A 27,664-nucleotide genomic window follows, 5' to 3' on the forward strand; every position below is an offset into this window, starting at 1 on the left:
AGGTATTAGCAGCATTCTGACCTCTTGCTCACGTTCATGCTGTGCTTTGAGTTTCCCCAGTTCTTCTTCCAGCTCCCTGGAGTACTGTTCCTTATGTTTCCTCATATCTGCCTCATGAAGATCCTGAAGCTCTTGGAGTGCTTTCCTGTGCCTTTCCTCCATCTGCAACACTTGCTCACGTAACAGATCCAGAGCCAGACGTTTTTCTTCTTCCAGCAACTGCCTCTGGTTTCGAAGAGCTGTGTTCAGATCATCCTGTGTAAGCAGTAATTAAAAAAAGGGGAGGGGAAAAAAGAAGTACAATTATCTTTGCAATCCATTTGTTAAGCACATATCCTGATGTACCAAAGCTTTTGAAGTAAACAGGAGCAATATTGTTTGATGAAGGATGAGCATACATATATATACATACTCTCTAAAACATTTCAATGGGTTTATTTTTCTTATCTAGCAGAAGTTTTGTAAATCCTTCCTTATTTGGAAGGATCTTTAGATTCCTAGAGATGTGGTTTAACCTTCAGAATTGCATTTACTTTGGTCTAATCACTTTCTGAAGAATTACACAGTAGCTCTACCAGGGAGAGAAGGTCTGAGCAACCAAATGGAGACCCTCCAATCTTAAACACATAAAAGATATACTTCATTTGTGCTTTTTTCAGAAATTATACAGAAAACTCAATAGAGTGAGCATTTGGGGCAGGAATCAACAGATGGATTTAATTTTCAGCTGGGGTTTCCTGTTTCAGCTCATAATATGGCCCCACACAATTTGTCAGTGCTGGCACAAAGAGGTTGTGAAAATATCCCCTGGGAACAAAGGAAAAGGTGATCCCACACAATGTGTCATGAAATTTCATCTCCTATGCCAGGTTTTCTTTCTCACTCACCTTATGAGCTTCTTCTGCTTCAAGAGCCATGGTTTTAAGCTTTTCCATATTAGCAGTAGCTAGCTCAATTTTCAAATTATTCTGGGAAAGCTGAAGTTCTTCAGCATGCTTCAATTTCAGTATCTCCATCTCCCGAAGCAGCTGTGCCTGATGGATTTTATCCTGTTCTTGGAGCTGCTCCCTGTGCTGCAGCTGTAGCTTCTCCAGAGCCCTACAGTGTTCATCTCTTATAGTCTGAATTTCAGATAGGTAGGAAGATTCCAAGGAATCCAGATTTGATAAGTGTTTAATCTCCAGCTCATCGATTTGGGCCTGATGCTTTGCCTGTAGTTCAGCAACACAACTTTCAAGCTGAATCTGCTGTTTACTTTCCAGTGTAGATTTAAGTGTCTCAATTTCAGCTTGGTGTTTTGCCTGCAAATCAGCTGTCAAAGACAAAATCTGCTGCTTGTGCTTCTCCTCTAACTGCTGACTTTGGAGTTCCAGCTCATCCACATGTTTCTCTTTCAGCTTTTGGAGAAGAATCTCTTGCTCAGTTGTGAATTTCTGAGTCATTGCTTTGTGCTCCTCCATAAACCTGTATTATTTCCAAGAAAATTAAGAGACTATTGTCACAGAAGTCACTTTTTAAAAATAATTTAGCTAATAAATAATAACCCAAAAAAAATAAATAGACCTCACTTAGTCTTCACAAGTTTTACTTGATGCTTCAAATACAGAACTAAATTCAAAGCAAGCCACAACAATGATTTCATAGCCACACAATTAAAGGTCTCTACAATGTCACTTGGGAGTAGCTGGTTATTACTAGAGCAACTGGGCACCCCTATTAACTTAGAAATACAGAGAAATATATTTGAGAAGTACTGCCATGACAGTATCTCATGGTGAATACATTGCTCCATCTCAAATGTGTTGTCTGCAAATAAATGAACTGTCATAACAAACGCCTGTAAAAACATCTGGTAAAGACAGACATAAAACCACTGTGAAGGTCTGTGTGGGACAGCTGGGGGTTCCTCCAAACCCAGCTGAGTTCTGCTTAAAGCTTGATGCAGAAGATTGAGTATCTGAAGTACTGCCCTTTACTGCAATCAGTAACTCGAGTATTTTTGCATGCAGACACCAATAACTAAAAAAAACCCAGTTATCTAAAGTTAAGTTGCTGCTTTCAGTGCTTTCTTACAGTCACTTGCCAGTCTTGTTCTGTGAACATACTTTTGGGGAGGGAAGAAGGGATAATTTTGAAGCAATGCATTCAAATACCAACAAGTGGTTGTTTACTTCCCTTAATTCACTTGAAACAACAGGTGTAGGAAAGGGAAGAAAAACAGGAGTTCCAGGCATCTAACCTGAAGTAAAGAATACCAAAGGGGGCCCCATCAACCTCAGCATTCAATGGTTAGCACGAGTTTCATTCACCAGGAAAAGCTTGTTTACATTCATTACAATTGTTTAAAATCATTCAGAGAATTTTTCCACTTCTGTGTCCTGTTACACTTCTCTTTGAAGGCTGGTATATGATTTCCAGCTTGGTTGTACTCCTAGCAGGCAAAACTTGACTACATTTTATTTGCTAGACTAGATGAACTGCCTTTACAGATAGTGCCATCAAGTGACAACTCTGCACTATCACTCTAAGTCTAAAATAAGACAAAGCAACTCTAACAGTGAGTGAACTTCTAAGGGGAAACTTACTTGTTTTGTGCCTCCAGGAGTTTCAGTGCACATTCTTCCTGCAGACAGAGTGTGGCCTTTTCCATTTCTTTTGCCATGAGGGCTTTGGCTGCCTCCAGGTCAGCTTCATATTGCTGCTGAGCTTTCTGCACAGCCTGGGCACCTGCAAGGCTGTCCTCCAGCTGCTGCAAGTTGTTTTGCTGCTCCTTCACCAGCTTCTCCAGCTCCAGAATTTTGGCAGCTTGGTGATCTTGAAGTTGAATCATTTCAGCTTCACGGAGTTCAAACTGTTTTTGTAAGTTCTGCTTCTCAGATTCTGCTCTAGTTTGCAGTTCTGTGTGCAATAGTGATAGCTTCTCTTCTGCTAGGATTCTCTGGGCCTCACTTTCACACTGCCATTTTTTCTCTTTTTCTTTGTACATATTCTCTATTTTCTGGACTTCTTCTCTTAATTCCTTTTTGTGATCCTCAGCAATTTGATATTTTACCTGTGAAGACAATTATGTAAAAAGGAAAAAGAATAAACCACTGAAACCAAACTGAAATGTGTGAACACTCTCAGGCAATTAAGGTCTTGAAAAGAATAAATTCCTGTACTGAAGTAGCCCTTCCTAATGAAAGTGAGGCTGAAATGACACTTTATAAACTGACATGGATTAAATTCAATGCATTATTAAGAATTAATTTGGGTTATGAAGATAAGAAAAAATTAAGGCAGAATTCTAGAATTACTATGGTACTCATACTCTATGTTGATTTCTCTTGAGGTCACTTATCTTCTTTTCAGGAGTTCCACTTATACAGCTATGGGCATCTTAGGTGTTTATATTATGCATGAAGAAAAATCCCCTTTAAACTTCTCCTTTTAAAAGGCACATAAAAAGCATGTAGCACAACAACAGAAGCCAAAGTAGCAAATGATTGCTCCATTAGAGAAAGCAAAAAAAGACTTTCGCTGGCTTTCTCCAACAGTTTCTAAGCCTGGAAAAAGATACACATATCCATGGCTCTTTAAAAAGGGTGGAAAGGAGGACTTGATAAATAAGAACTTCACCCATCTAATTCTCCTAAGCATTCAAATATGCAGCAATTTAAGCAATGAATTAAATAATGAATTCCAAGTTTATCCTCAGCTGGAACAGCTGATTTAACATGTAAGAGTGATGGTACTGTGTATGAGTGTCTCAGCTCTCAGACTTTGAGGTGCAAGAGTCACCCCAAAACAGAAGTGTATTCCAACATTTGTGTCTACCCAAGCAAGGCCATTCAAAGCTTTAGCTGCTATCCCCAAACCAGGGACTTGGAAATTCAAGTGCTGCTTCTCCCTCCCATGGCCTTCCCACCAGGCTGGAACTTGCCCAACTCTACACAAAACAGTTCTGTAGTACAAATTACTTTTTCCATTTCTTCTTTCAGATGCTTTTCATTTTGCTCAGAAAAATCTTTTTGTTTTATAAGCTCTTCCTTTAAATGCCTTATTTCCTCTGAGAGCTCTGCAATATGCTGTTTCTCAGAGTTGAAGAGAGCAAGCTTGGCTTTGTGCTCTTCCTCCAGCACAGACACTCGCTCAGCCACCTCCACCTCAACCTGACGTGCCACCTCTTCAACACTCTGGAGACACAGTTTGGTGACTTCTGGAAAGGGAAAAAAAAAAAAAAAAAAACAGAAGAAAAATCTAAGCCAGACAATAAAATGACATACTGGAATTTATTTTAACAGCTGCTGTTGATGCATAGAAAAAAAGCTGAATGTTTTTGGCTGTGGAATTTATCAGTATCCAAGCTAAATACAGGACAAGGAGAACCCCTTAGCTGGATGATTTTATACTCTGTTCCATTTTATCTCTACCTTGGGAATTTACCAGTATTAACATACATAAAATAGTCACAAAACCTGTGGCAGGACCTCCCTCCTTATCTGCAGCAGCCAGAGGAGCAGAATTTCTTTCTGGGCAATGTAACGGCAGATTTATGGAAGTTTTATCTCCTCTTTTGCACATTATACTTACACAAAGCATTTCACCAGAAGTCAGATGGGACAAATCTCTAAACATTCTAATTGAAGCAGTTTTGATATCCTCTCAAGTATTAAAAATAAATAATTGAAGATAAGAAATATAAGTGCAAATTAAAATAGCTCTACTAATCCTTTTAACCAACATACAGTGGAACATAATTATACCCATGTGTGTTAAAGTAGTTATGCATTGTTGGTCCAAATGTCTGTATGACAGTGCCCTTCTAGGCATCCAAAATGGAAACTTGATCACCTCCTTTGAGGAACTGCTCCACAGTTGTAGTAGCTTTTACTACAGAGTAAGCAACTTCAGGTCACCACATCTTCAGAAGTGTAACTCAACGTGCCCTTAAGTGCTCAATGAAAGGGATTAACATCTGTTAAATGTTCCCCATAGTAAAATAATAAGTTGAAAACTTGCTCAGATAAGCCTGTTTAAAGAAAACTATAAGCCACACAAGCAGCTTACTGTTTCCCTTCCCAGTCTGTCAGGCCATCCTACCTTTAGACTGTTCTTCTGAAAGTTGGGCATGGAGCTGCTCAAGTTCTAAACCATGCTTTCTTTTCAAGGCCTCAATTTCTGTTGCATATTTTTCTGACAGATCCATCTTCATTTTCATCAGGTCTTCTTTATACTGAAGTGCAAGAGAGGATCTCAAGGAGTCCAATTCATGCTTGTGCTGTTCTGTAAGTTGTAGCTGCAAACAGGCAAGTTCTTCCTACAGAAATAAAGGGTTAGGAAGAGATCTTCAGCATCTAAGAAACCATGGTGAGAAACTCTCAATGAGAGAAAGCAAAATTGCTTTTCCAAACTCTTAGTCAACTTGAACCAAGTTGAGTAAAAATATTGAGATCTTCAGTTACAGCAAGGTGCATGAAAATAGAGGCATAAATCTAAGAGGGGCCAATCAGCATCTTGGTTTTAAGAGAATAAGGACAGGAACAATTACTACCAGCATGATAAAGAGAAACACCACAAATTCTGCCCTGGTGTAGAAGAACTGCTAAGTTCCTTACCCAGCAGAGGATAACCCAAACAGCACATAAAATTACAGAGCACTGTTGTAGCTGTTCTACTCTACAGCCTCTCTGAGGCTGAGAGCTATTTAAAGTTGGTAATTCATAACATTGTTGTCAAAAATAATTAAGCCCTACTAAACACCTACAATTAATTTTCTCTTTGCAAGAGCTAGGAATTAGATATCAATTCTCATACAGGTCATATAAAGAACAGTAGAGCCTTCAATATATCAAAAATCCTACCTGTTGCTGGTCAAGTTGCTGGTTTAGCTGATCAAGTGCAACACTTCTCTCTTCCTCAGCAGTCTCTTCCAAAAGTGACACAGCAGACCTGAGAAAAGGGTTTTAAAGTTGAAGACTGTGCTATGTCATGAATTCAAGTCATATTTTCTTGATGATTGATGGTGTAGTACTGAAAGTAGGCAAAGGGCAACTGTAACAACTGCTCAGGACTGGGCCATCACCTAATGCTCAATCCCAATAGGTTTAGATGCTAACAGCATCTTTTATGCTAAAGAAAAATAAAATGGAAGCATGCTGTCACAAAATGAAAGGAAAAAGAACAGATCACCTGATGTCCCCTGCTTGATCTTGACTCATTTCCAACTCTGGCAGTGAAGAGTCCATCAGCTCTTGTGGTCTCTGATGCAACAAAGTCAATTCCTTTTTGTAGTTTTCTTCAGCAACAATTAACTTGTTTTCAAAATGAAGTCTCATTTGTTCCAATTCAGCTTTGTGCTCCCTGTTTCTCTGCTGAAGCTGCTGTTCAAACTCCTGTTTTAAACACTCTATTTCTTCTACCTGTGATGCTCGAGCCAGGAGCTGCTCTTTTAGCTCTGCAACAAAGGCAAAACCAACACAAGCACTAAGAACACATCTCTTGAGGCCAAGTCATTCTGAGAAGATTAAGTTCAGTTACCAAGTGTCAGTGGTTTAGGAATGGCATTGTCCCATTCGTATTTCCCCTAAAAACACCACAAGCCACTCCCTTCTCAATGGAGACTCACAAAAGGCAGAGATCACAGGTTGAGGTAAGAACCATTTACTGGAAATAGCAATGAGATAGGAAAATGAACTTCTAACAGACAAAAATTCCTTCCTCAGAAGACATTCTCAGTTACACTGCATTCAGAGAAACTATCCTCATGCTAATCAAAATCAAAACCACCAGTACAGTTAGCTCTCCTTGTTTTCTTGTAGTCCAGGACTAGGCTGGTAACAAGCAGAGTCCTGCACTACTGCTTAATCTTCACACCTCCTTGCTACTGAAGCACCCAGAAGCAATAAATTATTCAAGAACATTTAAATTGCTCCAGGCCAAACCATCCAAACAAAACCAAATTGAGCATAAACTGCGCAGAAAACCAAAAATCACCAGAAGGAAAAGAAAATGATACTTGAATGATGGTTCATTACCCATAGTGTGCTCAGAGGCTGAACTGACTGGATTAAAAGAATCAACCAATAAAGCAGGAATGCAGCAAAAAGCAGCTACCAAGGCTGGTTCAGCAAGCTGCCCTCCTTCCAGGGAGTAAGAACTGCAGCCTTTTCATTAGCCCTCTGGGAGCTTTATTCCCCACCTTCTGTATTAAAGTAGCAGTAACACTTAGGTAAGTTAAAAGGTAGGTAAAAAGGGAAAAAAAAATCTCAAGAGAGATAAGCTTTCCCCATAGCTCAAGTTTCCAAATAATTCAAGTTAAGTTAAATCCCCAAAGAATCTCTGGGGATTCTTCTTCAGTGGGATCACTTCCCACTGAAGAGGGAAATAGATTTCAAGAAGAAAGAACTTGGAGAAGTTCCTTAAAAAGAAACAACTTGCCTGGAGAAAAGCAGTTGCTTACAATACACAGGAGAAACTCAAGAAAAGTTGATGGAAACAGAGGATGCCATCCAGGAGCAACACAACTGATTGTCACAATGTGGTTTTGTATAGCAAACCAGAAAATGCATTTGTGGCATGAAAAAATGCTCACAATGCAAATGCCAGCAGCAACAGTAAGAGAAGAAATAAGTGTTCAAGGCCAGGTTGGATGGGGCTTGGATTGTGGAAGGTGTCCCTGCCCATGGCAGGGGTTGGAATGAGGTGATCTTTAGGGTCCCTTCCAACCCAAACCACTCCATAATTCTGTCAAGTCCATGGTTCAAGCCTGCTTCTAAAGGGAGAAGCTGCCAGGCACAGGGACCAGAGGAATCAAGTGCCAAGAAGTGACACCAGCAATGAGGTAGGCAGGGCAAGTCCAATCTGACATAGGTAGGTTTTGCCTACCAGCAAAGACTACTAGCACCCAATTTAACCCAATTTTCAAAACCATGAAACCCAAGTGTTTCATGGTTGGAATCCTACCATGAACCCAAAGGCATGGTCAAATCAGCACTCAAATCAAGAGCAGCAGAGTAAAACAAAACACCTTTAAGATCTAACACACCAAAAGAGATCCTCACCTGGATCATGGGCCTGCATTCTGGTCTCACCACCTTCATGAAAGATGAAAATAGAAAGGGTCCAAAGAATGGGATTGTGAGTGGTTAGTAACATAGAAAAACATATGAAATGTTAAAGGTTAGGGCTACAGGGAAGAATTCCAGCAAATACTATGAAATGCTATGTACTATAATTCTGTTATACCAAAACAAAAAGATTAAATAGCTAAGGTAAAGTCTGCCTAATAGAAAAATTTACTTATTTAGTGTTTGACCAAACCAAACAAAACCTTAATACAATTCAAAAGCTACCAAAAGTTATATTATTCAGAATATCTGAAATAGCATTTGAAGTATGTTACATGCGCCTTCTGTTCTAACTACCCCACCAGAACTCAAGAACCTCATTTTAGAGTCTCAACACAAGAACACTGGCAGAGTCATGGTCTCTAGCTTTCCTTTTTCCCCAGAAGTTCTTCAGTGTGTTATACAGGTCTGTGCACACACATCTAAGACATGTTCTATTTTATTTCCAAAGTCTATGTCACCTCTAACCACTACACTGCAAAACTGGCTGTTTTATTTAATACACCTGGCTCTTGAAACAGAAATACAAATAGGAGCATGTTATTGCACTGACCAGCATTTTCTCCAGTTTTTAATTACATGATCCTTAATTTGACATTTCAATGAAAAACCTTTAGTTTTAACTGAATGTTTTTATAGTGTGCAGGAATGGAGTGGGAAGGGAAAGGAAAAGCACAGGAGTAAGCTTTTCCCCACAGTCATACCATGCTTTTTCACACTGCAGAACCTGTCATCTGACACTAACTCACCTCAACCTAGAGACACATCACTGGGCTACAACCCACTGACACTGTGGCCTTGCTGTGTGTTTCTGGTAAAACAGCTAAAAGCATTTTGTGTCAAAAATGTGTCCATCTGTACGAAGAAAAGGCAAAAAATGAAATAAAATGCGTCAGTTATGAACATACCACTTAGCTCTTGTCGATTTGCTCGGGTACTGTCAAGCTGAGACCAAAGCTGCCTCATTTCTTCTTGGGACTGAACCTTGAGCTGCTCATGCTTGACCTGAAGCTGGTCCAGCTACAAAAAAAACCATGTTAAAAGCAAAAAAAACCCATCCCACCACAACTTGTTAAACAGTTTTGTTCTCAGGGCTTATTTTACACTCAAGAGACACTTCTGTCAGAACTAAGTGGAAACAGTGACAACACCACTCTCAGCTCCTGACAGTATCAGAGATGCTGAGTAGCAGCATCTCTTAACTCTTACACCCACTCCTCTGAGAGGGAAGAATTTGTTCCTGATGCCATAAGTATCTCCACTGGCAAAAAAGTAAGGCATTAGCCAGATAAAAACAAAATGTGAGAACCATAAAATTAGGAATATAAATATGGATGAAGAGATGGCACCAAATGGCACAAAGGCATCTGCATTCCAAAGATTTTGAACCCCTATGGAAACTCCCAGAGTATTTACCTGCTTCATGATGCATTTTGCTTTTGCAGTAACATCCCTAAACACAAACAGGTCACCCAAATGATATGTATATGATCTAGTTTTGTAACATAAAGAGAAATTAACTACTCTAAACTACTAAAGAAATGTAACTTACCTCCTTCTGAAGATCCTCTTCTTTTTCTTGGCTTTTCATCTTTATGTCTTCTAGGAGTTGATTATGTTCAGCCTGCAGCTGTTCTTGTAACTTTGTGATGGCTAACTGGTGTTGCCTCTCCAATTCTATACATTTCACTAAAATGAAAAATCAGTTCTGTTACTCCCTCATCTCAGTTAATGAATAACCTGTACGATTTCTGTGCAACAAAAATAGAAATGTATTTTCTCTAGCTTAAGCAATAGATATCAGGGAATCACAGCAATGCTTGACAGTAAAGTATTTGCAAGTCAAATTATTTCCATGCACTGCTTTGTTGTTCTCTGCATCCCACACTGTTAGTTAGCTAAGAGACAAGCAATTGTTCCATTAAGCTTTAACTATCCACAAGCCAAATGCAATTTTTTGCTAGACAAAGCTTCTTTTAATATTAACCACAATTTTTATTAACTCAGCAACTGTCAGAACAGGTTTTCAGATGGGAGCAAATAATCACCTCCCTTTAATATTCACCTTGCATCTCATACTCCGTGGAAGTTGAAATGCAACAATGCTATCCAGGTTTTAAACCATTTTTCATTTACAACCATGTCTAGACAGTCTCATGCCATTGTCCCAGTTTTTAAACAAGGCTACATAAATACAGCTTGTATTTGCTTTTATACATGATGTAAAATCAATGTCTCTGTTCAATAAAACAGCTGCCTCCCAGAGCATGATACTTACTTTTAGATTGTACATTCTCAACAGAAAGAAGCCCCAGCTCTGCTCTGACTTTTTCCAGATCCATTTCCAGAGATTTCTGCAGTGCAATCATCTCAGCCTGATGTTTTTCACACAGCTCCTCACAGACCTTTTGTAAACGTCTATCAGACTCTAACTCCCAGTCTCTTTTGAGGGTCTAAGAGAGTAAAACATGCATTATATTAAAGCAAACACGTTTAGTAAATTAATGATTCTTATTCTCCATTTATTTGTCCTTTGCAATAAATCTGTAGCAGATCTGGGACTTGTACCAGCTCTTGTTTTCTGAAAGCACCTTTCTTTTTTTCTTGTATAAAGAACAGAATTTGTACCTCTAATGCCTGGACATGTGTCTCTTCCATTTCCAATTCTATTTTCTTTCTCTGGTCAACTGTGAAATAAAACACTTATTAATAAGTTTACATAAAATAGTGTTAAATAGTAAGTAGAAATGTGAATGAGATTACAATTTTCAACATCAAACTCAGGACTTCAATGGGCAGGCATAGAGCAGAGTAAGATGCTGGGTTCTAGCCACACCTGCTGTTATGTTACATCCCACTATTTCACTTTCATTTTAGAAAAGAAGCATTCTAGAACTTAGAAAGCTGCAACAACAATTCAGAAAGTAAAGTTCCATTTAATTAGTAAAGGCTGCTTAAGTCTACAGAGAACATGATACTAAAAAGTAAATATTTAAATGAATATTGATGTCATTTTAACATTTCACTGCACACCACTATGAGCACAGAATCTCCAGAAAGACAGAAGGAGTAGCATGCAGCAGCAGCAGGGAGCAAACTTCAAAATCTCTTCGACAAATGAATAGTAAAAAAGACTCCATCTATGCCACTATCTGCTCAGCTATCACTGACACCAACAGATTGTTCCTTTCCAGCTCCTCCCTTGATTAATTCCAGCTTCTAGTTTGCCCCCTTTTTCTGATTTGAAGGAGCCTTGTAAAAGCCTATCAGCCACGTTGCCTAGGCTTATTTATAATATTTAATAGTTTATAATATGCAACCATTATTAAAAGCCTTTCCATGGGAAAGAAAAACTTCAACTGGTATTAAGTTACACTGGTAAAACACAATTTAACAGCATTGATATCAAGAACTGCATCTTGACCTCCTCCTGCTCCCAGATCCCAGCACTGACTGTGCTGTCAGTTCACTGCACTACTGGTGGTAACAAATGGTTTCCTACTTTTAGGTCAAAAAGAGACTCTTAAATGAAAGTTTTCTTTTCTCTTAGGGAAGGACAACTAGAGGAATGCTTTCTAAGCCTTATTGCAGAGCTCAGAAGGGTGTGATGAGAGTGCAGAGTCTGGCTGGAGGCCTGCAATTAGCAGTGTTCCTCAGGGATCCATCTGAATGCAAGGAAAAATTTCTTTACTGTGAGGGTGACAGAGCCCCATAACTGGCTGCCCAGAGAGGCTGTGGAGCCTTTTTCTCTGCAGATATTCCAAACATGCCTGGACACAATCCTGTGCAAATTGCTCTCAGTAAACCTGCTCTAGTAGGGGCTTTGACGATCTCCAGAGAGCCCTTCCAGCCCAACCAGCCAGTGATTCTGTAAACTTCTTCAGTGAGGGGCTGCACCTTTCTCCAGAAACTCCTCAAGCTCTGCCATACAGGCCAAAACTGGCCTGACCTGCAAAGAGGTAAACTTCCCAAGCAATGCCAAGAGCATCCTCAGCAGGCCTTCAGTACTATGAGGTGCAATTGCCCTCTTGCTTATGCCAAAACAGAGTCTTAGATGAAGTGCATCTCCAAGGACACCCAGCTACAGGTTCTCACTGAGCCTTTCAGCCCCTTCCCAACTCCTTCCTAACACTGACAGGCTAAGCCAGGAAGCACTCCCATATCTTCTCACAAAGATAACAGAGTGCTGACTTAGGGCAAGAAAAACCCTGACAAAACAAAAGGGATAAGAGCTCTACTCCCTGCACTGAACAAGTTCTTTGTGAGAATTTGGTTTAAAGCCTCCTGAAAGAAAGTAGTTCAGTTTAGCACTAATTTACAGATGAATAAAAACTAAACTCAGGTCTGCACAGCTTCATTTTCATATATAAAACATGCACTCTTGCCCATATTAGAGGTAACACCAGCTGTCACTCACAGGCCAGCTCTACACCAAGACAGGAACCTGTGCAGGAAGAAAACACTTATTCCCCAGCTTTAATACCTAGCTCCTGCTGATACTTGGACTTAAGGTCATCTTTTTCCTTCAGACACTGCTCTTTGATCCTCTCCCACTCCAGCTGGTGGCGGCTCTGCAGAATGGCGATCTCCTGAGCACGTTTGTCATTGAGCATCTCCCGCAGCTCCATCAGGGCAGTCTCCTTCTCTTTCCTCAGGTTGGACTGTGTAAGCTCCAGCTGAGAGGTGTGCAGATTGTTTAAGGTCAGGCGTAAAGCTTCCAGTTCAAGGCTGTGCAGTGTCTGCAGTGGAGTAAAAAAGGGTTTCTCCCTCCCCTCTAATGAAATGTGCTTGCTTTTTCAGCACCAGTTCCAGTTTTCACTATTTAACACATCTAAGTTTTGCCTTTCTGTACTTGGAGATGGATTCTTTGTGGCAAGGACCCTTAAAGGAACCCTCAAACTAAGCTGCTATAATGATATTTGGATGTTTTCAGTGCATTGGAAAAGGCTTTCCTTACCTGCCTCTCAATTTCCTACACAATATCCTGTAGCTGTCCACTTCCTCACATCAAAGTAGAATACAAGCTCACCCCAGCCGTTCACTGTCTATTGAAAGAATTCCTTACGTTTGCTGCTGTTTATAATTTGTTAACAAAGTAAAGTTCTAAGTGATATTGGAGAAGTAGAAATAAAATTCATCACTCTTCAATTCTTAAGTGAACTACCCAGTGTACCAACAGGTTGTAATTAGACTTAACACTAGACATTTTTCCCATTTCCACTTTGCACTTAGTAGAAATGTTCAAAAACCCAGGAAACATACAGAAGTAAAAGTCAGGTTTTCACACTGTAGCACTCCTAATTATTAATAGTGGGATAATTAAAAAGTGGGAGGGGTTTACATCCTTTATAAAATTAACTTGTTAAACTTGCCAAGACAAAAAAATACAAAGCTGTTTTTTCTCTCTTAAAATCATCAATTTAAATATCCAGTTTTCTTCAGAATGAACATGAAAATAGAATTAATATTAAAATATATATTAAATAGATATCAAATATAAAAAGTGAGGATTCTGGAGAACTCCTCTAAAATATATCTACTAACAGCCACCAAGATAACACTCTTTTTCCTTTGGTTGCAGCACCATGTGAAATAGCATGTGTAATATCCACAAAAATTAAGGAGAAGGCTCCTTGATTTCTGTGTATGCTGGAGATCATCAAGTCAGCTAAGAACTATATTAATGACTGAGATTTCTTGTTTTTACCTGGGATTGGAGCTGAGCTTGCTCCTGCTCTGCTCTGTGTGTAGCTGCCATTTGCTGCTTGAGTTCATCTAAAAGGTGACTCTGTTCCTCCTTGAGCTCAGCACGGAGCTTCTCCATTTCCTCTGCATGTTGAGCAGCCAGCTCAGAGATTTCCCGATCGTGCTCCCGTTCATGAACCTGCAGAGAACACTCTGATGAAAAGCTTTCTTCAAAATATGATTGTTTAGCCCTAATTATGGAGCAAGAGTTCTCCCCCCCTCCTGGCCCCAAATCAGAAACATCGAATAAAACGATAAACAGAATTTTGCATCTCTAAAATGTTTACACTGCTCACATGACAATGCAAAATTACTTTATTTTTCCAAAATAAACCAAATTACTGCACATACCTTTTTTATTACAGCAATCTCTTCCTTTCTTATTTCTTCCAACTTCTGTTGCTCTTCCACTTTGTCTTTTATTTCAGCATTTAACTCTTTGATCTGCAAACAGGCATACAAACATTGGCAATGGCTACCTTAAGCATTCCAAAACCCCACACTCCTGCAGTTAGCAAGGTTTCCTACCTGTCTCTCGTGTGCCAAACTCACTTCAGTTAATTCAGCAAGGTGCTGAGTCTCCATGTGATCCATTTGTTCTTGGTAATGCTTCTCCAGCTTGGACTGAGCCTCCTGGGCAGCCTGACAGGACTTCTGCAAGCAAGCCTCAAGCTCCAAATGAGCCTTTTTTAACTGGGCAATTTCTTCAGTCAACTGGCTTTTTTCCTCACTGTATTCAGTAGACTTTTCCTTTATTTCAGCAGTTAGTTTATTAATTTCTTGGTTGCTGTGGTTTAACCTGTCCTCATAGCTCTGTCTTTCACTCTCCTGTATTTCTTTGATGTTTTTCATTTCAGCATTAAGCTCATGGATGTTTCTCTCAAGGTCCTCAATGATGCTAGCGCTCTCTGCTAGTGCTTTTTCTGCTTTCAACAGATCCTCCTCCACATTGGATAGTCTCTCTCTTAAGGCTGTTTTTTCCTTCAACAAAAGCATTAAATTTTGTTCTTTATTATTGATTTCAGCTTTGAGCAACTCCAGTTCTTTTAGCAATGTCTCTTCAGATATGGTTTTCTGACTCAACAGCTCTGCTATTCTCTGGTTTTCAGCCTTCTGAGCATCAAGCTGGCTTTGCATCCCATCCCTTTGACTTTGCAAAGCTGCCAGCTCACAGCCAAGAAGAGCCTGCACTTGGCTTGTCACGGAATCAGGAGCTGTTTTCTGCTCCTGGGCATCTCTCACTAACTGCTCCTGAGTCTGCAGCTGCATCACCAACATGTCTCTTTCCTCCTGGAGGTCCTTCACCATTTCTAACCAGATAGAGGGGTTGGACACTTGTGTTAGGGATGGCTGGCCTCCATCCTCACCCTGCTGCTTTAGTAGAAGCATGTGTTTATTTTCAAGTTCTTTCTCCTTCTCCATTTTCTGAAGTTCTTTTTCACAACGGATCTGCGCTTCATCTTCTTCCTCCAGTTTTGCATGCCTATGAGAGAGCTCAGACATGGCTTCTTCCCAATTTCCAACACCTCCTTGGGTGTCCTGATAAGGCATTTCCATGGCTGACTCCTGATGGAGCAGCTCAGCTGGCTTCAGATGTCTCTCTGCCAAACACATCATCTCATCATCCTCTGTGTCACCGTGGTCTCCAATTTTGTTTTGCTGCAGGGAGCCCTCTGACACACATGAAACAAAGGCCTCTGCTCTCACCTCTGCCTCTTCAGAAAGGTCTTGAGCCAAGCCACTAAGACACATCCCCTCCTCAAGGCTACAGTCGAATGAGGAAGACACAAAATCTCTGCTGGGTTCTAGGAGCACACTGCTGTCTAACCCATACATACTGCATCTGCCCTCCTCAATGGCATGGCCCTCCAAAGAGCTGGACCCATAGGAGTACTCGGGAGTTTCTGTGGCAACGAGGTATTTAGCCAATATACCTTCATCACCACTGAGAAGCCCCAGCTCTGACAAGGGTTCTTCAGACAGGTTCTCCCCTTCACCACTTCCATGATCCCTCGTGATCTCCAAATTCCTTGTTTCTTCCAACTGATCCCTTGAGGAGTCAGACTGGAACTCCACTTCTGGCTGATACACTGGCTCATCTCTGCCTTCCAGCTGGCATGCTCTGTCCCACATCTCCAGATCCACTCCCTGCAGCTGACACTTCCCTGATAAAATCTGGTTTTCCCTCAATTCCAGTAACTTTTTATTGGAGACAATCTCTCCATCATGATTTTGCCTTACATCTATAAGTTTTTTAGCCTCATAAAGCTGCTTTTCATTTAATTCCTGGATGTAGGAATTCAGCTTCTGAATCTCTTCATTCAAGGACTGTTTTTCTTTTTTATATCGCTGGGCTTCCTTCACTTGCTCTTCTGCAGAAGAAAGTTGATACTTAAGGCCATCAATTACATCCTTGTATTTCGTCTCCATTTCAGATTTTTCCCTCTGAAAGTCTTCCCATTGGTTTTCAAGTTTCTTCCTCAAATTTTCTTTACTAATTTCAGATTCTCGAAGCCTTACATTTAAGTCAATTATTATGCCATTCAAATGCTGAATGTTTTCTTCAGAATTCAAAGTACATAGGTCTTTCTTGAACTGTTCAAGTTCATTTTTATATTTTAAAATAAATTCTTTTTCATAGATCTGCTTGGCTTCTGCAATCTCTCTTCTGTGGCACTTCTCCAGCTCATTCCTCAAGTTATCCAACTGTCTGCAAATATCCCTCTCATGACTGATTCTCAGTTCTTCAATATGTTGCTGTTCTTTCGCTTTGGATAAAGCAATTTCTTTTTTTAATTCTGTTATTTCTGAGTCCCGGAGAGAAAGTGTGTGCTGTAGTATAGACAAGCCAGATCTTTCTGATGTCAGTAGATCCTGAAGACTTTTAATAAATTGTTCTTTTTCATCTATGCTTTTGTGTAGCTTTTGCATTGTATCTTTCATATCCTCTTGCATTTGGGCAAGCAGATTTTCTTTATCTTTGGTATTCTTAAAAATAAAATATGACATATGAAATATACCATGATTTCTTTTCCTTAAGCCTCATGTTTTTAATTTGCATTCAGAAATAACAACATTTAAGTTTAAGGTTTCTATTTATGGCACTACTAGTTACACTCTTAAAGGAAACCAGACAACAAGCTGTTTGATTAATGTACGGTAGTCATCACAATCCCCATAAATTTATTTCTATATAAAAATACTTTCTTCATGAATACGTCACTATAGCAAATTCAAGTTACCACCAAATTTGAAATAATTAAAAAAAAAGATGTTTTTACCTTTTGAGAAGACTCCAGCTGTACCTGCAGGTCATGTGCTTTCTCCCGCAGACTCTCCAAGTGCGCATTCTGCTCTCTGAGACGGTCCTGAAACAAGGACATTTGCTGCTGGGCTTCTAATCCTTCCTTTTGCCTGAGACTTTTACTCCTCAGTAGCTCAGTAACCTGGACACATAAAAGGCACTCACAGTCAGGAGAAAGTTTGTATCCAAACAACTCATACACAAGACTCACTGTAAGCAATTGTATTTACAGATTTACCCTAATCTTTCATTCTCAAGGAATAAAAATGATCCTAAAAAGGCAAACAACACTTGTCGTGTTTTAGATACTATTACTTACTGAAAAGATGCAAATGTTAGATAATTCATCCCTGTGGTGGCTTTTCTAACATGATGAACCTAGAAATGTAGCATAACAAATCATACTGAATTCCTCCAATAGAAAACAGAACTCCCAATGGACTGGACGTGCCATTAAGAGGACAAGGAGCAAAACCAGTCTTCCCTGTAAAGAAGAAGGACTTTAATGCTCATAACTAAAGGTTGGTTTCTTCTTCTCCACATCCTTTCAAATGAAAGGAAAAGATTCCTTCCATCAGGATAATATGTTTTATTTAATGTATTTTTCTCAGTATGTTGCTAAAACCAAGGAAGAATACGTAAGGCAGTATTAGTGCTTTCATCTGATATCAAAGTTGACATCCTTCCACAATGTGCATCATCTCAGTAGACTTAGTTAGAATATGCCTGAAATGCTATTGAGGCTTGATCCTTGTCTTTCAATGGCTTATGGTGCAAATCCCAAACACCTGTTGAGTAGCCTTCACTTTTACCACATTTTGCTATTGCAATCAGAACTGTAGATGGAAAGCAGTATTTTTTGTTATTTTACTAAATTTCATTTAGCAGACCTTTTTCAGGCCACAAGCAACTCCATTAAGATAATTCCTAGACTAAAAAGTCTTGGTTTTTATTTTTAAAAATTTTAAATGCCCCTTCCCTTCCTATCCAGACATTAAGATCCTGCAAACCTGAAACAGTTACTGTACAGAAACATTTCTCTTGGGCATATACTACAAAGCTCCAAGGACAACAAATACATATGTTCAGAGAAAACAGCCATTGGAATACTGAGTGTCACCAAGAAAGAATAAAGCACTTTCAAAAACACATTTTAAAGCAGAGAAAGGCTGCAGTACGTGTCATTATCCAGGGATTAGATCCATGATCAACCTGTTGCACTGAAGCAGGTTCCTACGTGTCAGAGAGGCTGCTTGAACCGTGTCATTTGAAATTTCTTTCTTTGAGCCAAGTCACATGACCTCAGCACAGCAAGTTTCTGTCTAACAGCTGAGATGTTCCAGTTGCCCAAGCAGAAACTCAAAGATTTCTCTGGCAAAGGACAGATGATCACATGGCAGGCCCAAATTATATAGCAACAGTTGTGCACAAGCCACAAACCACTTGTGGCAGGACATTCCCCCACCACAGAAGGGCTTATCTGTTCAGCCTATCAGCTGGTGCAAGAGCTCAGGGCATCTTCCCCCTCACAAGAATTTGCTAATTGGTGAAATATTTCAGGCCAGACATCTGTCTGGTAGTGAGATATTTCTGGCACCACGGAGGTGGCATTCCCAGCTGACAATAAACATCTTGCTTTGGGAGAGAGGTTGAAGGAAGCTAAGTTTGAATTTCTGACTGACAGACACTTAACACTTCACAAACTATAAAAACTACACCAAATTTTCACAAGGCAGAAGTCTTCTGCACATTCTGTGGAAATGTGTGGGGCCTTCCCCAAAGCTGGGATGCCACTTTGTGGTCACTCTCTTGGGGGTTGAGGGAAAGCAATCCGTGTACCTCCTCATCAGTTCAGTGATAAGTTAGATTGACTCCTAATCTATAGTATTGTTTGTTAGCTATAATATAGATAGCTTTATGTTCTGCACTGTTTTATCTCATCTTCTAGTAGTTGTTTTAACCTGTTTCTAGTAGTTGTTTTAACCTGTTTAAGGCCATTTGTCTGTTAATCTTCTGCCTACTCAGTAAATAACTCAATTTATGATAAACCTGATCTGCAGTTCTTAAGAACTCATGAGCCAGGGCTGTTTAGGTGTGCCTCACCTGAATTCAAGCTGCTGCCAAAAATCTGAACCTAAGGCAGGGCTTGTCTAATGCTTCCACTCAGCTCCTAACTCCACTAACAACATGGTGCAGAATTCCCTAACAAGGGCTTAAGTGATGAACAAAGAAGTGCAATGACCTTCAAAACATTATGCAAGCAAGTGGAAAATAGGAGGATATTTCCAGGACTTCTCCATAGCAACCAGGAAAAAACCCTGCCTCGCCCTGAAACCATTTGGAGTGCTGTGCTACAAACTGAACTATGAGGAGCTACATGACCAGCTCAATGTTCTTACATTCACAGTCTAAAGTTGTTCTTGCAGTCTCTGTAAGGACATGCAAACTGCAGGAGAGGCACACCTGATGTAACTGGAGCTGTAAATCGTGGATCTGGCCAGCCACACGTGAAGCCTCCTCCTGTAGCTCATCGCGGTCTTTCTTGGCCTGTTGAAGGCAGGTTGTCAACTTCCTGATGATTTCATTCTGCTCCTGAACTGTGGTTTCCTACAGGGGTCAGACAAAGTGCACTTTTAACAGGAAGATATTCTTAACATATTTGGAACCAAGTAGGTTTTGTTGAAGCAAAGCCATTACAGAGTCTGTAGTTACATTTCAGTTTTAACCAACTTGCAGCAAAGAAATCTTTGTGTCCAAAGATGATGGCAGGCATGAAGGAAGAGGAGTCTTAAACTGATCTCAGAGATGACAAACCTAACCAAAAGTGATTTTAAAAACAAATTATGGGGTACCAGCAATGAAATGGGTATTTTTACTTCCAAATTTGTAGTTCTCATTGATGGAAAAAGCAATCAAGTTTTCAAAAAGGACATAATGAATATTTAGTACCCCCTAAATTATTTCCTATCTGCCTGCAATTCCCTTCAGCCATGTGAGAGGAGGCTACTGAGATGGGATACATTAATCCTATTTTATGTTAATTACATTTATCTTTTCAATTTATTTCTCACCAACAGGAAATGTCTTTATTTCACCAATCCTAGAATATGAAAAAGAAGACATACAGGGGAAAATAACTAGTCTTAGAAAGCACCTGGTAATAATTTACATAGAATTGCTAGAGAAAGGGAATGCAAAATATTTTTTTAATATTCTGGAAGAGGATGCTGCTTTTTGCACTACACTAGCAAGGTGGAGTACTTCTCACTAAAAAAAAAAAAAAAAACCAGGTTTTTGAGACTTGAGACCAAAATATTTTTAGGGTTAAAATAAGATATTATTATGCCATTACCCAGTTCTGTGAAACATACCTGGAGCTGCATGGAATCGTTGTGCTGGGTGAGCTGGTCCTGCAGCTCATCCATCTGCACAGTGAGTCTCTCCACTGCCTCCTGCTTCTCCAGCAGCTTGCTCTCCAGCTCAGCTATCCTGGCCTGACACACCTGAGCATCAGCCTCGCTGTACTCTGCAGCAGAGTTTATCCCAGCTTTCTGCATAAAGGAAACAGAAATGCATTTATTCACTAAAGCCACCGTTTTGTGATTCATCTGAAAACAAATTCAACTTCAAGGTTAAGTCTTGGGCAAATTCTACTTGAAAAGTAACTCAATGCTGGGCCTTTGTATCTAACAGAAACATTACATAAATAAAATCCTTAAGGCTTCAAAACTTCAAATGAAAAATGGTCATAGATAATAGATTTTCATGATAGTTTAAGGCACAAAAGTAAAGTAAAAGTGTTGTGATTCTATAGCACCCAATGGTGGCAACATACCATTTTGGCATGTATTGGGATTTAAATACCTCGAGTTGTGAGGAAGGAAGCAGAATATTTCCAATTTAAACAAAGTCTTGACATCCATCTGACTGGAAACAGTCCACCCAAATGAGAAACAACAATGTAAAGCTCTTCAATTAAAATGAAATTTCTCTGGCTTCTTAGGAGCAACATTGTTACAATCATCACAGAGGACACAGTATCTTGTATTTTATTTTGAATACATTTTGTTTACATTGTATGAAACAATGAAAATTGAAACCATGTATCAATTGGAAGCATTGAAACATTCACACTTCTTGGGCAAAGTCTATGATTTTACAAAACCCAATTTTCTCAGCAACCACTTTTCACAGCCAGTACATGAACATAGAGAAATGCCTGTTTTATACCATAAAATAGTGAAATCACATCAGTTTCATCATATTTGATAACAACAGTCAATTAATCATTTTAACAACCAATTATCAGTCTCCTTTCAGCTCTACCCAGCATCTTGTACTAAAGATACACCTCTTCACACTTACTTCAGTTGCATGATCAGCCAGTGGCTCCCAGCTAGATAAATCAGTGCTGCCCTGGTAAATGAACAAATGAAACAAACATGAAATCATAGCTATTTTAAATAAAAATAAGGAAAATCAGAACTATTTTGAAAGCATCTTAAGCATGAGCCAGAAAGGTCTGTGCTGTGAGAAACTGACTTTAAGCTAAATTCAGCTGGTCTTACACGGTGAAATGAACTAAACTGCAGAAAAACAAACGAACAAAAGTATTATAATGTCTACTTAAATTTAGGGCTAATCCTCAACACTGATTCAATGCATGATCTTCTGCTATTGTAGCTGGCAAACACTTAAGTAATCTTTATTCTACTACTAAAAATTAGTAAACTGACAGGACATTAATTAACAAACATGCTAAAACCATTCAGGTAATCACAAAAGCAACTCCTTTTTCTGACACGCAGATTTAACATAGTTTGATACCTTGAAGGAGGTTTCCCTCTCACCAAATTCACAACAAGACCAAGATGACTACGGCATTATTTGGAAAAGGCAGTCCACAGCTCTCCCTGCATTTTGAGTCTGCTTGAAGCAGTTCCCAATGATTACTGTCTCCCTGGAGGCACCCTCTCCAGGTAACCTAGAATTCCAGCTGCTTTACAAACCAGCTATTTTGAAAAAAGCTGCTTAGCAGCAGTAAGTGATTTTTTGTTTGTTTTTTTAATTTAAGCTCACACAAATGCAGCAAGGACACTGCTATGGCTGAGTGACAAAACACTGTTTTTCCTCGGTGTGTAGCTTCATAAAAGCCTTTGCAATGGTAACATTTTGTTGAAGATATCCTGAAAGCATCAGGGATACCCTCACAACAGAAAGCAGGATAACACACGCAAATTTTATCCCCCATCATTGCAGGTTTGCAAACACTTTAGTTTGATGCTATTGTGGAATGTTTTGAAAACACAGCAACATCTGGAGAGATGCTTTTGGTGCAGAAGGCACAAAATTCTTTCCACAGAAAACATGACTACCTTTACAGAGCCATCAGTACAGACATAACGAAACACATCAGACACAAGCAAAGTCACACCTTAAATCTGTGGAAATAACATTTATGCTGGCTTTACAAAGGCTGGAATAAATTATAGTTTTTCAGAAAACATTTAAGCATATTTGAGCCAGCCAAGTGATACAAAACCAAATGAATGCTGTGCAGTATAAGGTCCTGGCAGTTTTTAATCTGTTGATCTCCCAGTCCAGATTTGCCATTTCATGAATTCACAGCCACATAACTGCAGGTCTGCCCAAAGAGAAGTCCATGGCAGCAAAAGGTGAAAAGCTTTAATTTAGGAGGCTAACAGCTCCCTGGCAATAACAGCTGCCCAGGCCATGTAATGTCTTACTAAATGAGATTACTCTGTTAGAGAGTGAACTTTTACAAGTGAAGATAACACCAGTTCACTTACCTCTCCTCTAGGAGCAGCTAGTGGCCAGTGCCAGTGAGCTAACACTCAATAGAGTCAAACAACCACCTGCAACACTTGTTACCTGCAAATGGAGTGGAGCCAAGGCAAGAAATACTAAAATTTACCTGTGCCTCTGTTGCTGCCTCTGGCAGGCTGGTGTCTTCAGCCTGAGCCTCTATGCCCTTCCCAGCATCTCTGGCTGCTACTGGGGGCTCTTCCTTCGGAAGGTCATGCGTGTGGACAGCCGAGCCCTTCCTCTTCGCCGCCTTTTTCTGCGACTGCGCGACGTCGCCCTTTGCTTTTCGCTGTCTGAAGTAAGCAAACTGTTCAGGAAAGATTGCAAGAGGTACAGGGAGAGGTAAGCAAGGAAAAAGTAGCAGGACCACAAGATTAACACAGTCATGGGTGACAGAGCTCCTGTCTTGATAAATTATATACATCTGCAGAAAAACTGCTTTATCTGCCTGGATAATTCACAACATACTGGATAACTGTGCCACTAAGCAACAAATCTCACACCAGTACTAAAGGCTCATTTCCACACAAGAATCAAAGTTTTACTCAGTGAAACTTGGTGTGTCAATAAGAATCCAGAATTACAGCAAGACAAATAAGTAAAGGAACGAGTTGTCAATATAGTAAAAGCATTAGGAAAAAATAATAATTGAGCAGTCTTTCTGCAAGACCAGCAAAAACAAGAACCCCCTTGTCATGGTGCCAGCACCAGCACACCCCTACAAATACATCTAAACAGGTCTTAGCCAGCCTAAGCTTTGAGATGAGGATTCACTTCCGTTAATTTTAATGCTCCTTCCCTGCCACCCCCTTAAGAGAACACAGCAAAACTTCTTCGCCAGAAAGCAGCCTCCAGTACATAAATAGAAAATCAATTAAGCCAGGTCATTTTAATTTCTTCTGTTGAAGAATCAGATGCTCTACTTTATCAGGCTATCACAGATCTACAAAGCCCCAGAGACTTGTAAAGAATGTCACTGACAATTTATTACCCAACTCTCCCTAACACCCTAAACAGCTTAAAAAGGATTATTGTTATTTTCAACTCTAGTATTGTGTTTAGGCAGCATTTCCAAGTAACATCTCCCACACAGCAGAAATCCAGACATCCTTCTGATAAGGGAAAAGATTTCAAGGTTAAAACCACAGGTTATCAAGGGCAGTGTTATATCCTTGTGATGAGACAAAACAGATAGTTAACTGATGACTGGATGTAAACATCACTGCCAAGTTCCACCTGCAACTCATACAAAAAGCCACTGCTTAACAGCCTGGTTTTCCTGCCCAACAGGCACCTTGCAGAAAAATCTTGTTCCATTCTTCTCATTCAGTTTGTGAAAAGGATCTAGTTCAGTCCCCTCTCCTTACAGGAACTTGTAGCTGGCAGCTTAGCTCCTCAACAGGTGCACAGTTAAACATCTGCCACACCCAGCAGCCTGTTTAAAAGGTACATTTGCAGAAAAACATCAATTTCTTACCAGCTGATCAAATTCTTATGTACAACAAGCTTAATTTTTAAGATTACCTCCTGTAATTTCTAGAGTTAGCAATACTGAAATGCAGATTAAATGAAGGTTGCCAGACTTGTGCCTTTCATAACAAGCAGAATGAACAGACCATAAAGTTGCAATGAGACACAAATCCTATCCTCTGAAACCAGGTGTCAGCTCCAGCACTTACTGATGGCAATGTGTGTCAAAAATAGCTACAGCACTCATTAACCTGATAACATGGGGAAAGGGGGCAGCAGGAAACCTGCAGGAAAATGGAGAGTGGAGCAAACTGCTGAAGCAGGGAAAAAGGGAAAATAGGAGTAAAACAAGCAGAAAAGATGAAAGGCACAAAGAGTGGGCATTACAGAGAGCAGTTACTGATTCATGAAGGGAGACCAAGAATCTCACATGAAAATACCAAGACCTGGCATGACTGACCACCTAAACACTCTACATTTTTAAATGCAGAGGTCAAAGAAAACAAAACTTACTTGGTCCCATTCACATGTACTAAACATACAAAATCATAACACATGCCATGCAAAAATATCTAACTACACCAAAACTTTATGGAACTACTGGACTTGGTGGAGTGGCATGCTCCAGATTTATGGGAAAAGTTCTATTTAGAGCAGTATCAGGTTTCCAAAGCCTTTCATCAGCTACATGAAGTTAAGTGTTGTTGTAAGAGAACCTCAAATTCACAGCCAGCACGAAGTAATGAGTGTGAACATGAAGAAAGAAACAAGCCACAACTGCCTCTGCCTCACCACAGTGAGATCCCATCATGCCTGTTTTGAATGCTTTTGCTTTCTAGAAGCACATGCAAAGGTGAAAGCTTCACTTTTGGCCAAAATATAGCATTGCCACAGGAACCCTGAGAGCACTGTCCTCCACAGCATCCAAAGGACACCTTTCTACAGGTACCAAGGCACTGCAACTTCATTTCAGCAGCACCAGTCAGTTAAAAGTTGATGTATTACTTTATGTGTTTCAGAAATCAGTACCAAAACCAACACCCAGAGAAAATAGAACACAGCAGAAAACCACATCAGCACCAAACAGAAACAGGTTGTTCAAATAAACATTAGTCCAGCTCCTGGATACAGCAAACATAAACAACAAGTGCTCTTGGACAAAACCAAGAAATATTTTCTAGACCTTCCTCAAAATGGTGAGGTGGGAAAACTTCCTGGAAAAGCTGCACTCATTCTCATTTTTCAGGCCCTAACTGTAAAATTGAAGCAGAGCAAAACTTCCCACACCTGAGGTATGGCACAGAGATCTCTGTAACGAGAGGCACAGCTGATCAACATGCAGACTAATTAATGTGAGGTAGAAACAAACAAGGAAAAAAAAGCAGCACTGAATAATTAGGCTTGTTCTGTTTCTCAATTACTACCCTGGCTTATCAGCACTGCATTTGTTAGAAACAGGAATGTGAGGTACCTGATACAGCCAATACTTAGCTGCCAATTACAGTCTCCAATAAATTTAACAGTTGGCATTATTATTATTAAGTGATAACTTAAATGCATCTCAAAAATGGATTGTTTTATTCCTACATGAAAAAGAATAATGCAAGTGGAGGTCTGAAAAGGAAACCATTAGAACATATTTCTCTGCCAAGTCATTGCTTAGCAAACTAAAATCTAGGATGCTAAAGATACAATATCTCATTTTCTGGAGGGTGAGGCAAAAAGCCCTCAAGAGTTCCCACCTCCAGAGTGAAGCAGCAGCCAACTGCAGTTACATCACTGCACAGGTTGCTACAACAGAGGCCTCTCACACACATGCCAGCCTCACTCCTGTCCCCTGCTGCCAGCAGCTCCTCCAGAGAGGCTTCAGAAAGCTGATCTGATGGGCACTGAACACTCCTGTGGCACACCAGAGATGGGATGACCTCAAGCTGCTCTAGGACAGAGAACCTGCACTTGCTCATGGCTCTTCCTCCCTTTCAAAACTGTGCTGTAGCCATGAGGAGGGGGGCACAGAGAAAACTAGAAAAATGAAAAGCAGAATAAAAAAGAGGAAATGTCACCTGGGTGCTTTTTGGAAGCTGTCTGGGCCCACAATCTGCCCACCAAGGAACAGATGTCTGTGATGTGTTAATCAGCAGAGGAAGCACCACATCTGCCTCTGCCTCTCTAAAACTCCCCCTCTGCTCTCAGCATTCTGGACAGCAGCAACACTGATGGGACTGCTAATGATGCTTCTGTTTTTTAATGGGGAGAGAGAGATTTAGCACACAGTATAAAAATATTAAATGCAACCCTGGCTCTGCAGGTATAACTTGAAACATAAGGCAAGTCCCTGCTTTTTTTTTTCTTAATGGCAAACAACAGCTTTCCAACAGGTGGGAGCTAGCTAATAACTTACTCAAGCTAAGTCTGTCACATTTTTCTAAGCACAAAGAGGTCCTGCGCCTGGAATTAATGTATGTTAACAGGAATGTTAACACAGGTTGTGCCATGCTAAGGCAACCTTTCAACCTTAGGAACTCCTGCTCTCAGAGCTCTTTCCTGAGCAGCTGCTCTCCAGCAGAGGATTGTGTTCTCACAGCACATGACAAGGCTGGGAAGGCAGGCAGATGAGAAACTGCTGAGCAGGAGCAGGCAGTGTGGAATCCATGGCAGCATCAGGGAGGGCCAGGCCAGGGATGGAGGAGCTGCACTGCCCAGCACCAGGCTGCAGCTTCAGTTCCAGCTACAACCCTGCTCCCTTCCAAAAAAGCTCCCTTGGGAAGCAGCTGAAACAGAAACACAGCAGACACACAGGACAGCTCCAAGCCACCTCTGACCCCACTAGCCAGATATCCAGGCTGGGTCCCTGCAGAAAGGGCAGGATCTGGAAAGACCTGATGGGTCCAAACTTCCCCCAACCCTGCCTAGCTATAGCCCCCATTCCACTCTTACTGGAAAGGTGAGAACTTAAAAAGCCTTATTCAGCAGGCACAGCCAGAAGGGAAATATGACAAAACCAGCTCAAAACCCAGCAGAAATGCTGGGCTAAAAGGAAAGTAACCAAGCATTTCCAATCAGCTCCTTGAACATCACTACCAAAACAAAGCAAAAGTGTTCATCTAACGGGGTTAGCACACAACCAGCGTTAAACACGTGGCTGCAGGTAATAATTACTTGGAGAACGTTATCTTTATGCATCAGCCTCATCCTGTGAGCTCTACACAAG

At 40.3% G+C, this 27,664-nt stretch overlaps 1 protein-coding gene across 2 annotated transcripts in view; it reads right to left on the minus strand.

Moving 5' to 3' along the window:
* The window catches only part of PCNT (pericentrin), a 70,449-nt gene that overhangs the window by 42,104 nt on the left and 681 nt on the right, over positions 1 to 27,664 (minus strand). For both annotated transcript variants that reach the window (XM_036386584.2, XM_054515409.1), the window contains exons 2-22: positions 23,093 to 23,290; positions 21,523 to 21,573; positions 20,529 to 20,708; positions 19,621 to 19,764; positions 17,135 to 17,299; positions 14,382 to 16,841; positions 14,205 to 14,297; positions 13,816 to 13,992; positions 12,592 to 12,847; positions 10,737 to 10,795; positions 10,387 to 10,561; positions 9,661 to 9,797; positions 9,017 to 9,128; positions 8,043 to 8,075; positions 6,172 to 6,436; positions 5,844 to 5,931; positions 5,083 to 5,299; positions 3,960 to 4,198; positions 2,586 to 3,052; positions 888 to 1,464; positions 22 to 255 (exon numbers count right to left, since the gene is read on the minus strand). In XM_036386584.2, the coding sequence (XP_036242477.1) occupies positions 22 to 255; positions 888 to 1,464; positions 2,586 to 3,052; positions 3,960 to 4,198; positions 5,083 to 5,299; positions 5,844 to 5,931; positions 6,172 to 6,436; positions 8,043 to 8,075; positions 9,017 to 9,128; positions 9,661 to 9,797; positions 10,387 to 10,561; positions 10,737 to 10,795; positions 12,592 to 12,847; positions 13,816 to 13,992; positions 14,205 to 14,297; positions 14,382 to 16,841; positions 17,135 to 17,299; positions 19,621 to 19,764; positions 20,529 to 20,708; positions 21,523 to 21,573; positions 23,093 to 23,290 (6,327 nt within the window). The remainder of the gene's footprint in view (positions 1 to 21; positions 256 to 887; positions 1,465 to 2,585; positions 3,053 to 3,959; positions 4,199 to 5,082; positions 5,300 to 5,843; positions 5,932 to 6,171; positions 6,437 to 8,042; positions 8,076 to 9,016; positions 9,129 to 9,660; positions 9,798 to 10,386; positions 10,562 to 10,736; positions 10,796 to 12,591; positions 12,848 to 13,815; positions 13,993 to 14,204; positions 14,298 to 14,381; positions 16,842 to 17,134; positions 17,300 to 19,620; positions 19,765 to 20,528; positions 20,709 to 21,522; positions 21,574 to 23,092; positions 23,291 to 27,664) is intronic.

Source organism: Molothrus ater, chromosome 7, assembly GCF_012460135.2.
Source record: "Molothrus ater isolate BHLD 08-10-18 breed brown headed cowbird chromosome 7, BPBGC_Mater_1.1, whole genome shotgun sequence".
Lineage (NCBI taxonomy): Eukaryota > Metazoa > Chordata > Aves > Passeriformes > Icteridae > Molothrus > Molothrus ater.